At 34.6% G+C, this 15,577-nt stretch overlaps 1 protein-coding gene across 1 annotated transcript in view; it reads right to left on the minus strand.

The window, feature by feature from the left end:
* Positions 1 to 771: 771 nt before the first annotated feature.
* LOC131530192 (NACHT, LRR and PYD domains-containing protein 3-like) overlaps positions 772 to 15,577 on the minus strand; it is a 40,030-nt gene continuing 25,224 nt past the window's right edge. Inside the window, 7 exon segments of the mRNA XM_058760356.1 lie at positions 772 to 937; positions 1,116 to 1,289; positions 3,369 to 3,542; positions 7,139 to 7,312; positions 8,785 to 8,958; positions 13,751 to 13,924; positions 14,111 to 14,280. Coding sequence (XP_058616339.1) covers positions 772 to 937; positions 1,116 to 1,289; positions 3,369 to 3,542; positions 7,139 to 7,312; positions 8,785 to 8,958; positions 13,751 to 13,924; positions 14,111 to 14,280 — 1,206 coding nt within the window.

Consider the following 15,577-nt stretch of genomic DNA (forward strand, 5'->3'; position numbering starts at 1 on the left):
TTTGGTGATTGAACTCAATCAGGGACTTCTGGTGATGGATGTGTATCTACACTGTAAGGTGGAACAGAAGAGAATATGATCAGAGTTCAGTGGAAAAAAGTACAAATGAGTTACTATATTTCAAATCACAGCTTTTTTTTTTTTTGTAAAAGTTGCATTAAAAATCCTGTGATCTGATTAATTATACTTGATTTTGAATACGTATTTATGAAACAGTATTTGTGTTTTAAATATAATACATTCAGAACATGAATTGCATTCTGTTTGTGTCTCTATTGAGTCAATATAAAGAGAAACACATACTAACGAGTGTACGCCAAATATAATAAATGATGAGGAACAAATACAAATGTGATTTTGCTTTAAAACAAATCTTTCAGTGAAATGTTCCACTTGTTAAAGCTGTTTGTCCTCTAGTTTAAACATGTTTGTATTGTTCTCAGTAAATAAAAGAAAGTAAAGTAAGTGTAAAGTATTGACTGATTTTACCAGCGTTTTCCTTCAATCTGACCAAATCTATTTCAGACTGTAATGATTCACTATTACTGATGTAATTAATAAAGCAGCTGTTGCTGTATAAAGCTGTGACAGTGTGCTTTTGTTCTCTTTCCTTCTTTGTGTTAAACATTTATCAACTTTACATTTCATTCTGACACAAACCCTTTGAAATAAAGCTTGATGATAATTTTATAAACTTTTCACAAATATTTGAAAGTTAATATTTGTTCACATATCATAAATTAATCTCTAATATCACAAAGTGAAGTTTACTCACCTCAGTTTACAGTTTGAGTCTCGTAGCACATCAATGAGCTGCTGCTTTGAGTCTCCAATCATATTACATCTCAGATCAAGCTCTTTCAGAAACTGCAGAGCTTTTGTGTTTCTCAAAGACTGAGTTAAAGAAGAAACATCTGTAATGCCACAGTCATAAAGACTAGAAAGAGACAAACAGAGGAAGAGATCATCTTACAAACAAATCATTAAAGTGAAGAATTTTACACAAATATAATGTGAACTCAGACTCATCGTGAGATATTGAGTATAAAGTGTTTTAGTTTAAACTGTTGAAGTGATTTTAATCATTTTGATTCTTGTATGTGAATGTTACTGACCTCAATCTCTCCAGTTTACAGCGTGAATCCTTCAGTACGTCACATAAGTGATTCACTCCTGTGTTTTTTATTTGATTCCAGCTCAGCTTCAGTTCTCTCAGGTGTGATGGGTTTGATTTCAGAGCTGAAGTCAGGATGAGACACTGTTTCTCTGTAATACTGCATCCATACAGACTGAAGACAGAAAGAGAAAACACAATGATTCAGACACGTTATGTTCATGTGAGAGTAATTCATCATGTGTTAACACCATACAGTGCAATAATTAATAAAACATTGCCAAAAACCTTATTATATGACCATAAACAAAAACAGAAAAAAAAGATTAACAAAGTAGATTAAGATATAGAATCAACTATAGAACTACTTATAAAATAACATTAAAAATGTGAAAATTGAGTTTAAGTGTGAGAAATCAAGAAAATTGTGTTTCTGAATTATAATTTATCTAAAGACATTTTAAGAGTCGGGTACAACGGGCTAAAGGCCCACCTCAAGAATAACTGTGCTATTCACTGCCTAAAATATATAATTGCAGAAAAAATATATACGTTGTATTGAACATTAATGGAGCAACAGATTTTGTGTGAAAATAAATCATTCAAGTTGTTTATTTTCTTTAAAAATCTTATAAATATATGAGGAGGCAAGAGGGGTCTTTTACCCCCCACACGGTATTGATACAAATACTTCAGATAAAATAATGATTTTAAAATAATGTCTAAGTTAATACTTGTTCAAAACAATCACTTTAGCAAAGTTTGTACTATTTTCTGCTTATTTTGAAAAATAAAATAATTTTTGTTCAATAAATATACTATCATTAAAATATATTCATATTAAAATATATTTTAAAATACAGAAACAAAATAACTTTAATAAGTAAAGATTCTGAAAGTATTGAAGATCCAATAATAATTGAATATATATTTGCAGTAGTAACAAATGATATTTTACTATATGATATGATTCATGTTTTTAAATGTGATGTTTCATTCTAAACATGGTGATTATCTCTAAAATGGACACCCAACATAATATATATTTACCATCTGAATCTAACCATGTCATGTCAACAAATGGAAAAGTCAGCATCTATTACGGGGTGGTTGCTAAGGTGTTGCTACGCGGTTGCTAAGATACCGGGATGGTTGCTAGGGTGTTACCACGCGGTTGCTAGGGTACCCGGGTGGTTGCTAAGGTGTTACTAATATGTTGTTAGCATTATTAGCTAGTCACTAGCATGTTTACAGCATGATTAGCAAGTTACTAGCATGTTGCTAGCATGATTATCAAGTGACTGGCATGTTGCTAGCATGTCTCTAGCATGATTAGCAAGTGACTAGCATGTCGCTAGCATGTTTATAGCATGATTAGCATGTCACTAGCATGTTGCTAGCATGTTGCTAGCATGATTAACATGTTGCTAGCATGATTAGCATTCCGCTAGCATGTTTCTAGCATGATTATCATGTTACTAGCATACTGCTAGCATGACTAACATGTTGCTAGCATGATTTGCAAGTGACTAGCATGTTGCCAACATGATTTGCAAGTGACTAGCATGTTGCCAACATGATTTGCAAGTGACTAGCATGTTGCTAGCATGATTAGCAAGTGACTAGCATGTTACTAGCATGATTAGCATTCCGCTAGCATGTTTCTAGCATGATTAACATGTTACTAGCATACTGCTAGCATGTTGCTAGCATGATTAGCAAGTGACTAGCATGTTGCTAGCATGATTAGCAAGTGACTAGCATGTTGCTAGCATGATTAGCACGTTATTAGTATGTCACTAACATGTTTCTAGCATGATTAGCAAGTGACTAGCATGTTGCTAGCATGTCTCTAGCATGATTAGCATGTTACTAGCATATTTCTAGTAAGGATTAGCATTTTTCTAGCATGATTAGCATGTCGCTAGGATAGATAGATTAGAAATATTAGATAGATGAGTTTGAATGGGTTAGAAATAGTACATAGAAGGGAAGCTTGATTGAGTCTCAAAGGATTCTGGGAGTTTAAGTTTGAATTTTGACAGTTGGAGTTTGAATAGTCTTGGCTCATTTGAACATTCCGTCAATGTAAGTCTATGGGATTTTTATGATTTTTAATCTTCAGTTTTATGAAAACCATAAGTCTGATCAGTTAGAAAAGATATAGCACACCCGGCGAGATCAGTCTGAAGATCTGGGCTGAGTTTGGAGTCTGTAGCGTTAAAGCTCTAGGAGGAGTAATAATGATACTAACACTAGTTTCTCCAGCTTGCATTGTGTGTTCATCAGTAGATCACTGAGGTGTTTCACTCCAGAGTCTCCGAGTTCATTCCAGCTCAGGTTCAGTTCTCTCAGGTGTGATGGGTTTGATTTCAGAGCTGAAGTCAGGATGAGACACTGTTTCTCTGTAATACTGCATCCATACAGACTGAAGACAGAAAGAGAAAAGACAATGAATCAGACACGTTATGTTCATGTGAGAGTAATTCATCATGTGTTAACACCATACAGTGCAATAAATAAAATGTTGCTAAAACCTGAAAATAATATCGTAAATAAATATATTTAGGTATTGGGTAGGATTAGGGATGTAGAATAAGGTAATGTAGAATAAGGCATTAATATGTGCTTAATTACTACTAATAAATGGCTAATATTCTAGTAATATGCATGCTAATAAGCAACTAGTTAAGAGACCCTAAAATAAAGTGTTACCAATATTTCATATCTTTTTATTTCTTTCCTATAATTCCCATTTCATCTTGTGTCTAAAACTGAGCATATTGTCTAAAATAAAAGCTGTGACTGCTGTGTATTTGTGCTTAAACTGATGCTGGTCTGCACATCACTACATCGTAAACACATCCGCTCTGCTCTGTCCAGTGACTCGATCAGCTTTGATACACGGATTCAACTTTGCACATCTAAATAAAACTGTAGGTTTGTCTGGGTGTAGATGTGAAGTGCAGTAATATTTCTCTGAAACAGGTAAGGCTGAAGAACCAATGCCTGCACAGAATAAAGCCCAGTCTGGACCGGTTCTGTTCGGTTGTGTTAGACGTTCATTAATCTGGTGGTTTGATGGCAGAGAGATGATATGAGCATCAATAAACACTATGAATATGTTCTGCTACAGCAGCACAGAACTATTCTGTTGTGTCCCATTAATAAACACAATGATAACAGTTCTGTCTCACTGGATAAAAGTGAAATGTTTGTGTAATTTTGGTATTATTAACTGAAATTATTGGATATTGGGTTGTGTATTTGACCTGCTGTATGGGCAACAAGTGAAGCGGACAGAAATGAGCTCATGTTTCAAATGTTTAGACAGACGCTTCAGACTGAACTGTGCAGTTTTAAAGTAAGAGCTTGTTCCACTGTATTAACTGGACAAACTTCTGTATAGACGGTTTCAACGACAACAACATAAACAAACGTTACTGCACATGTGCGCTTTTGTGGCCCTAACTTGACTTTAACTGCGTTTGTAGCCGGTGCCATTAGCCAGACCGATAAACAAACACAGACCAGAAGTTAACTTGGAGCCAGGTAATGCAGGACTGTCAGTCATCAGCTGTTCTGTTCTGTCTTCAATCCTCAGTTTGTAGTCAGTATTCATGATCACATTCAGCAGTCACAGCAGAAGTTAGAGACAAAATTTAACTGAAGTCTGTTTAAAAGTTGTATGAATCTATTCTAAGAAGGTTGGAAGCTGTATTAAAGACAAACGATGGTAAACACATTAATAAAACACTGGCTATTTCTAATGTGTTCACATTATTTTCTCCAACCCCTGTGCACTTAAAGGGAGAGTTCACCCAAAAATGAAAATTACCCCATGATTTACTCAACCTCAAGCCATCCTAGATGTATGTGAATTTCTTCTTTTAGACAAATATAATCAGAGTTATATTAAAAATGTCCTGCCTCTTCCAAGCTTTATAACATGGGGTCGAACTCAAATGAGAATTAAAATAGACGACTGTAACATTACTAGTCATGTGACATGAAATGATGTAAGATACTCACATCAGTGTGTTGAGTGTACAGTGTTTATCCTGCAGTAGAGCAGCGATCTGATTCACTCGTGTGTCTCTTAGTTTATGTAAACTCAGTTTCAGCTCTCTCAGGAGTAACGGGTTTTTACCCACAATTCCAGTCACATACTGACAGGCTTCATTTGCAGCAGGACTCACAAACCTGCAGAAGAGAAGATGAAGCTGCATTCAATTCGATGTTCAATTCATCACAAAACATTTAAAGATTATCAAACACTGTTTGTAATGAAAACCTCTAGTTCAAGTTAACAGTTGAACATTTAAATACAATTTATTAATTTTTTTAAAAGAAAGACAAGCGTCAAAAATAAATTATTTAAAAGAAACTCAGGGGCAAAAGTTCACTAGATCATGATTCTCAAAAATCTCAAGATCTTTCTGGCTTTTAAGCAGGAGATGAGGAAAGTTAGCAAAGAGATAACTAGCTTGTGACAGCTAAGCATTCACAGCAATATATTTCGTTGATCTTTTGATGCCGGATCTTCCTATTATTACTATTATTATTATTGCTATGTAGCAGAATTCAAACACTTGATCCACTAACAGGAACATGATCTGGGTTTAGATCATCTCTGGATAGTTTTATTTAACTGATGTCTGTTGATGCAACAGCAATTCTGCTCATTATGAGAGGAACTGCAGGTTCAGGCACTGAATGTGTGTGTGTGTGCGTGTGTGTGTGTGTGTGTGTGTGTGCGTGTGTGTGTGTGTGTGTGTGTGTGTGTGTGTGCACAATTGACCTATCAGTAAGCTCTGCGCCCCTTAGTTACTGTTGCTCCCTCGGACAAACAAACGGAGTTGCTCACTGTCTTACAATGACAGCTGCAGTGAAAACCTTGTCCCACGATGTTTTTGCACAATTTTGGACACAGAAGGCCACCAAATGGGAATTAAATATTCCATGGAGGGATTTATAAAATATGTTAAAATAAATACGGTGGGTAACTCGAAGCGAGGGTTTACAGATCACAATGCAAGCGGGAGAAGTCTCATATTACGATCACGGATGACAACATGCAGGATCAACACTGTTCATGTATCGCAGGGTACGATTAAATTAATATACATTCTAGTTTTAGTCAGAGATACCTTGCTGAAGCACAAGATAACATTAACGTTCTGCTCGAGCAGATGAACATTGTAACTTAATGACTGTATGACAACCAGAAAATAAACGTTTTTGTCTTCATTTGGATTGGGGTTGAATGATTAGGGATATTTTGCTCTGTTTTGTTTGGATTCAGGAAATGTAATAAAATAAATTATATTGCCCATCCTCTCAGGATACCTGGAATCAGTGTCCTAACGCACGCTCGGTGAGGAGTATTAATTCTGTAGGGGGCGCTGTCGGCCTACTTCTAATAAAATGAAAGGAAAATACACAAATAATATTTAGACTGTTTATGATTAAATAAAGCAGTAATTGATGTCATAATCATGATTTTGTTTTGATTTAAAAGGTCAGAAGTTATAGCGTACATGACAAAAAAAACATAACAGTTAAATTACATAATTTTATATTTAATTATTCATTCATTAAGGTGTTATATTTTTTAAACAAATTATGAGCTCTAAAAATTCTGAATTTTATAACTCTTTTGCTTAGATCATTTAAATCATAAAATAAAATGTTAAGGTTAACAGCATCATTCTGATAAAAAAAAAAAATGCAGTGATTAATATATAGTTTATTTATAGCTATTTTCAAATCTTCAATGTACTGTCATTATAAAATAACTTCATTGTTGTTTAATTCTAACAAATAAGTTCTTGTTAAAAACTAACCAAAATTAAAAATAATTATATATCGGCATCGGCTATTGGCCAAAATGAGTTAAATTATCTGCATATTGGATTTCGGCAAAAATCCAATATCGTGCATCCCTAAATATAATATATTTATACATAAGGTAATTAATTCACTTGCGTATCATTTATTTTGCATTATTTCATCACGTCTCACCTCAGTGTCTTCAGTTGACAGTTTGGATCCTGCAGTAAATCACTGAGCTGCTTCACTCCTGATTGTCCAGGATCATTCCCTGTGAGATCCAGCTCTATCAGGTGTGAAGGGTTTGATCTCAGAGCTGAAGCCAGAGCTTTATAACCTTCTTCAGTGATACTGCAGTCTGAAAGTCTATTTAAAAGAAACTCAGGGGCAAAAGTTCACTAGATCATGATTTTCAAAAATCTCAAGATCTTTCTGGCTTTTAAGCAGGAGATGAGGAAAGTTAGCAAAGAGATAACTAGCTTGTGACAGCTAAGCATTCACAGCAATATATTTCGTTGATCTTTTGATGCCGGATCTTCCTATTATTACTATTATTATTATTATTGCTATGTAGCAGAATTCAAACACTTGATCCACTAACAGGGAACATGATCTGGGTTTAGATCATCTCTGGATAGTTTTATTTAACTGATGTCTGTTGATGCAACAGCAATTCTGCTCATTATGAGAGGAACTGCAGGTTCAGGCACTGAATGTGTGTGTGTGTGTGTGTGTGTGTGTGTGTGTGCACGTGCTCCGCGCCTATAGAATATTTTAAAATAAATACGGTGGGTAACTCCGAAGGAGGGTTTACAGATCACAATGCAAGCGGGAGAAGTCTCATATTACTGTCGGTCATCACGATCGCGGATGACAACATGCAGGATCAACCCTGTTCATGTATCGCAGGGTACGATTAAATTAATATACATTCTAGTTTTAGTCAGAGATACCTTGCTGAAGCACAAGATAACATTAACGTTCTGCTCGAGCAGATGAACATTGTAACTTAATGACTGTATGACAACCAGAAAATAAACGTTTTTGTCTTCATCTGGATTGGGGTTGAATGATTAGGGATATTTTGCTGCGTTTTGTTTGGATTCAGGAAATGTAATAAAATAAATTATATTGCCCATCCTCTCAGGACACCTGGAATCAGTGTCCTAACGCACGCTCGGTGAGGAGTATTAATTCTGTAGGGGGCGCTGTCGGCCTACTTCTAATAAAATGAAAGGAAAATACACAAATAATATTTAGACTGCGTTTATGATTAAATAAAGCAGTAATTGATGTCATAATCATGATTTTGTTTTGATTTAAAAGGTCAGAAGTTATAGCTTACATGACAAAAAAAAACAAAAAACATAACACTTAAATTACATAATTTTATATTTAATTATTCATTCATTAATGTGTAATGTGTTATATTTTTTTTAACAAATTATGAGCTCTAAAAATTCTGAATTTTATAACTCTTTTGCTTAGATCATTTAAATCATAAAATAAAATGTTAAGGTTAACAGCATCATTCTGATAAAAAAAAATGCAGTGATTAATATATAGTTTATTTATAGCTATTTTCAAATCTTCAATGTACTGTCATTATAAAATAACTTCATTGTTGTTTAATTCTAACAAATAAGTTCTTGTTAAAAACTAACCAAAATTAAAAATAATTATATATCGGCATCGGCTATTGGCCAAAATGAGTTAAATTATCTGCATATTGGATTTCGCAAAATCCAATATCGTGCATCTAAATATAATATATTTATACATAAGGTAATTAATTCACTTGTGTATCATTTATTTTGCATTATTTCATCACGTCTCACCTCAGTGTCTTCAGTTGACAGTTTGGATCCTGCAGTAAATCACTGAGCTGCTTCACTCCTGATTGTCCAGGATCATTCCCTGTGAGATCCAGCTCTATCAGGTGTGAAGGGTTTGATCTCAGAGCTGAAGACAGAGCTTTATAACCTTCTTCAGTGATACTGCAGTCTGAAAGTCTATTAAAAAAGATGTTATTCTTCCTTATAACACAGATTGTCATACAAGTACATGTTCTATAAAATAAAAATCTTAGGCCTGAACGGACCCTTTTCACGGTATAGCAGGGTAAAGCTCTATATTGGTGAACAAACTACAACAAATGCAATTTCTGCATTATTTTCCACAATTATAACCTACAGTTGCAATCAAATTTACTCAACCCTCAGAGACTGCATTACTTTACAAATACAAGCTTGTCTGAAGATCCAGGATAAAATACAAAATTGCATCTATAACAGTTCACTGCCATACTAAAAGTGATAATGTCAATATATAATGTCATTTTTTAGTATTTTAATAACACAGGTATGTCATAATTATTCAACCCCTATTGAACATTGCTGTTTTAAGTCACTTATTTATATGGTGGGGAATACAATTCTCAAAACACAATTAAGCCTTTAGAAGCTGTTACACACACATATGCAGTTAGCCCATGCGTGTGCTGAAGTTCAGTAGCAAAAATGGCAAAGTCAACAGAGCTCTCACAAAAGCTATAGAGAAGCTATAGAATAAATAATTGTATTACTTTAGAAAGTCTAAGACTATATGAAGATTTCCAAGACATTAAAAGCTCGCAGCCTTATTCCTTAGCTTTAAGTGTGTTGTACCAGAAAACCTTTGAGGGTGTTGAAGAAAAAGCATAATATCATAAAATATTTAATCAGAGCAACTGACAAAAGCCTGCAATGTACAGCCAAAGACTTGCAAGATGAACCAATGAAAGGAGGAAAGCCATTTCAATGCAGTGTGTAAGAAGAACACTAGACAAGAATGGCCTTCATGTTGAGGCATCTTGCTGAATACCACTCTTGACCAAGAAGAACAAAAGGGTGACTTGAACTTGCTAAAATTCATTTGGGTAGATCTGTGGAGTTCTGGAAGAATGTTTTATGGAGTGATGTGACCAAACTGGGACTTTGGTGGATCAGTCCTGTTATGGCGTTGCTTTACTGTAGTGTGAGTGGAAATCATGGCCGTATGTAGGGCATCATGGGTTCTCTGAAGTATCAGGCCATTTTGACAAGAATTGTGATGCCTTTGGTGCAAAGACTGTATCTGATGATCAATGGACTTTCCTGCAGGACAGCAATCCAAATCTACTTCTGCTTGTTTCAGGGATCAGTCATAGAATGTTATTGAGTGTCCTGTTCAGTCTCCAGATTTAATTCTCATTGAAAATATCTGGTTGAATTTAAAGTAAGCAGTGGCAATGTGAAAACCAAAGATTTTTGGGGGTTGAATAATTTTGAACTAATGTTTAGAGCCAGTTTGAATTCAATGTTACATTCTCAGAATCACTTAAAATTGTATTTAAAAAAAACTCTCTCTAATACTTTACTGATGCCTTTGTTGAATGGTTTTCATAAAATTGTGTTCTATACAGCAAAATGTCTTGCAGGTCAAAGGGGTTGAATAATTTTGATTGCAACTATTATAACCTTCTTCAGTGATACTGCAGTTTGAAAGTCTACAGAAAGACATATTAACATTTCCCCATCACCTCAAAAAAGCAATCTGTTTGTCAATATTTTATAAATGTATCTTCACCAACTTGACATTACTGACCCATTCCTTGAGACACAGCACCAGTTTACAGACCAGCTGGAGCTTTACATTGATTCATGTTTAGATTAACCAGATTCAGACCTGAGTATCTGTAGTGTCTGTGAATTTCTCAGCAGACTGGAGATTTCTGTCACTCCAGAGTCTCTTATTTGATTCCTGCTCAGATCCAGCTCTCTGAGGTTTGAATTAAACGCTGATGCCAGAGCAGCACAACCTTCATCTGTAATACTGATGCAGTTTAACCTGTAGAAGACAGAACAAAACTAATTAAGATATACATACAATTACGCTAATAGCAGCTTTAGCTTCTATTTTTACCCACCAATATGAGATTTTCATGATAATCATACTGTTAAATTATTATTTATTTGATAAATATAATAATATTTTGTATTTTACAGTACAATACTTAAGCCTAAACCATACTTACAACACTACATAGAACAAGCAGCTTGGAGAAGGATTTCAGTTTTGAAGGATGGAATGATAAATTTACTATTGTGATATTTATGTCTTAATTTCTTTACTTTCGAATATTAAGCCCTCAGGCTTTTATTTTGGTGGAAAACTGAACAGTGACCTTTACATTTCTGTGTTTAGTTCACAGCAGGTTTATAAAGACTTTCTTGTACAAATCTGTTAACATTTATTAACATCATCTGCAAAAAAATATTGGAAATAACATTAATGTAAAATTAAGTGAACCTTTTAAATTCACGTTATAAGCTCAAAATAACTCGCTCACCAGCCAATTATTATTATTATTTTTAACAGCCATTCAGAACTTCTACTAGCCAAAACAAAAATATCAGAAATAAATCAAGATTACCAAAACCACATCTAATTAAAACCATCTAGATTAAAATATACTTCATATTAAATCTGATCCTGAATTATTGAATGCTTTCAGTTTTACGTCAGTCAAATTTAGTTTGGAGTTACAAATAAACAAAATAAAAATAAAACAATTCTCCATAACTTATGTACCAGCATTTATTTTGTTTTTATTTCCAAATATAGCTCAGTCCAAAATGATTATTTAGTGGTAAACATGTTAAAGATTAATAGAGAGGCTGTTTCCTCACAAATATCTGTGAACTGAACTCCACTGTTATCCTTTAAAAAAAGCAAAATCGAGTCCTTGTCTCCAGCAGCTCCAGTAACAAGCGCTGCGACTCAGACTCAGATCTCACAGGCGTTACACACCGGATGTGACATCTGTACTCTATTCTGATGTTCAAGCTTCAAAACAGTGAATCTAATCACTAGTGTGCAGGCAAATGTTCACTTAAAAATGAACAAAGTGAATTTTAAAGACATGGCGCTTCTTTTCCAGTGTGCTGGATGCTAAATGTCGGAGGGCACTGGTTGAAGGACAGGATTTATTGATACTAACTCATTATCTGCTCACATGTAAATGCACTTCACTCGTAAGCACGTGGCACTGCAGACTGTATATTTAATTAAATAGCAGCCTTTTGTGATTTGATAACTCCACTAACCCATATCACAATTTCATTTTATTTTGATTAATTGTGCAGTCCTGATGAGAAGTGTAAAATATTTTCAAATTTATGAAGCTGTGGTGGGTCACTAGAGTCTGGGTAATTAATGTTATACACTTTTAAAACACTTACTTCAGCTTTTCCAGTCTACACTGTACATTTTCAAACAGAGTCAAGATGATCTTCATTCCTGGGTTTCCTAGTTTATTCTCACTCAGATCCAGCTCTCTGAGGTTTGAATTAAACGCTGATGCCAGAGCAGCACAACCTTCATCTGTAATACTGATGCAGTTTAACCTGTAGAAGACAGAACAAAACTAATTAAGATATACATACAATTACGCTAATAGCAGCTTTAGCTTCTATTTTTACCCACCAATATGAGATTTTCATGATAATCATACTGTGAAATTATTATTTATTTGATAAATATAATAATATTTTGTATTTTACAGTACAATACTTAAGCCTAAACCATACTTACAACACTACATAGAACAAGCAGCTTGGAGAAGGATTTCAGTTTTGAAGGATGGAATGATAAATTTACTATTGTGATATTTATGTCTTAATCTCTTTACTTTCGAATATTAAGCCCTCAGGCTTTTATTTTGGTGGAAAACTGAACAGTGACCTTTACATTTCTGTGTTTAGTTCACAGCAGGTTTATAAAGACTTTCTTGTACAAATCTGTTAACATTTATTAACATCATCTGCAAAAAAATATTGGAAATTACATTAATGTAAAATTAAGTGAACCTTTCAAATTCACATAAGCTCAAAATAACTCGCTCACCAGCCAATTATTATTATTATTTTTAACAGCCATTCAGAACTTCTACTAGCCAAAACAAAAATATCAGAAATAAATCAAGATTACCAAAACCACATCTTAGATTAAAATATACTTCATATTAAATCTGATCCTGAATTATTGAATGCTTTCAGTTTTACGTCAGTCAAATTTAGTTTGGAGTTACAAATAAACAAAATAAAAATAAAACAATTCTCCATAACTTATGTACCAGCATTTATTTTGTTTTTATTTCCAAATATAGCTCAGTCCAAAATGATTATTTAGTGGTAAACATGTTAAAGATTAATAGAGAGGCTGTTTCCTCACAAATATCTGCGAACTGAACTCCACTGTTATCCTTTAAAAAAGGCCAAATCGAGTCCTTGTCTCCAGCAGCTCCAGTAACAAGCGCTGCGACTCAGACTCAGATCTCACAGGCGTTACACACCGGATGTGTCATCTGTACTCTATTCTGATGTTCAAGCTTCAAAACAGTGAATCTAATCACTAGTGTGCAGGCAAATGTTCACTTAAAAATGAACAAAGTGAATTTTAAAGACATGGCGCTTCTTTTCCAGTGTGCTGGATGCTAAATGTTGGAGGGCACTGGTTGAAGGACAGGATTTATTGAAACTAACTCATGATCTGCTCACATGTAAATGCACTTCACTCGTAAGCACGTGGCACTGCAGACTGTATATTTAATTAAATTGCAGCCTTTTGTGATTTGATAACTCCACTAACCCATATCACAATTTCATTTTATTTTGATTAATTGTGCAGTCCTGATGAGAAGTGTAAAATATTTTCAAATTTATGAAGCTGTGGTGGGTCACTAGAGTCTGGGTAATTAATGTTATACACTTTTAAAACACTTACTTCAGCTTTTCCAGTCTACACTGTACATTTTCAAACAGAGTCAAGATGATCTTCATTCCTGGGTTTCCTAGTTTATTCTCACTCAGATCCAGCTCTGTCAGATTTGAAGGGTTTGAGTTTAGAGCTGCAGCCAGAACATGACAACCTCCTTCTGTGATACAGCAGTTATTCAGACTGCATAAAGAGAAAACACTTCAGTTTTAGTCTGAATATTTACCAGTTTTAGCTGACAGTTGACAAATACTGGTGATGATGAGTCACATATGATTTTTTTCAGTCAGCAATCTCTTATACAAGACACATAAAAAACACCCAGCAGCAAGAATTTAAAAGTGTCCTTGTAACAATGAAAAAACGTACATCAGTGTGTTGAGTTGACAGTGTTTATCCTGCAGTAGAGCAGCGATCTGATTCACTCGTGTGTCTCCTAGTTCATGTTCACTCAGATTCAGCTCTCTCAGGAGTAACGGGTTTTTACCCACAATTCCAGTCACATACTGACAGGCTTCATCTGCAGCAGGACCCAAAACCTACAGAAGAGAAGATGAAGCAGGATTCAATTCAATGTTCAATTCAATTCATCACAAAACATTTAAAGATTATCAAACACTGTTTGTAATGAAAACCTCTAGTTCAAGTTAACAGTTGAACATTTAAATACAATTTATTATTTTATTTTTTTAAATGAAAGACAAGCGTCAAAAATAAATTATTTAAAAGAAACTCAGGGGCAAAAGTTCACTAGATCATGATTCTCAAAAATCTCAAGATCTTTCTGGCTTTTAAGCAGGAGATGAGGAAAGTTAGCAAAGAGATAACTAGCTTGTGACAGCTAAGCATTCACAGCAATATATTTCGTTGATCTTTTGATGCCGGCTCTTCCTATTATTACTATTATTATTATTATTGCTATGTAGCAGAATTCAAACACTTGATCCACTAACAGGGAACATGATCTGGGTTTAGATCATCTCTGGATAGTTTTATTTAACTGATGTCTGTTGATGCAACAGCAATTCTGCTCATTATGAGAGGAACTGCAGGTTCAGACACTGAATGTGTGTGTGTGTGTGTGTGTGTGTGTGTGTGTGTGTGTGCGCACAATTGACCTATCAGTAAGCTCTGCGCCCCTTAGTTACTGTTGCTCCCTCGGATAAACAAACGGAGTTGCTCACTGTCTTACAATGACAGCTGCAGTGAAAACCTTGTCCCACGATGTTTTTGCACAATTTTGGACACAGAAGGCCACCAAATGGGAATTAAATATTCCATGGAGGGATTTATAAAATATTTTAAAATAAATACGGTGGGTAACTCGAAGCGAGGGTTTACAGATCACAATGCAAGCGGGAGAAGTCTCATATTACGATCACGGATGGCAACATGCAGGATCAACACTGTTCATGTATCGCAGGGTACGATTAAATTAATGTACATTTAACCAGTTTAATATGAAGAAACAGTGAAATGTAGACCTTCGTTTATGTGTTTTTGACCTACACTGTACAAGACACGAGAACAGTCCACTATTTAGGTTTGTACATTAGCATGGACTCACTAACTTTAGCGTTAGCTAGTTTTAGTCAGAGATACCTTGAAGCACAAGATAACATTAACGTTCTGCTCGAGCAGATGAACATTGTAACTTAATGATTGTATGACAACCAGAAAATGAACGTTTTTGTCTTCATTTGGATTGGGGTTGAATGATTAGGGATATTTTGCTCCGTTTTGTTTGGATTCAGGAAATGTAATAAAATAAATTATATTGCCCATCCTCTCAGGACACCTGGAATCAGTGTCCTAACGCACGCTCGGTGAGGAGTA

The sequence above is a fragment of the Onychostoma macrolepis genome, chromosome 22 (genome assembly GCF_012432095.1).
Source record: "Onychostoma macrolepis isolate SWU-2019 chromosome 22, ASM1243209v1, whole genome shotgun sequence".
In the NCBI taxonomy this organism is placed as follows: domain Eukaryota; kingdom Metazoa; phylum Chordata; class Actinopteri; order Cypriniformes; family Cyprinidae; genus Onychostoma; species Onychostoma macrolepis.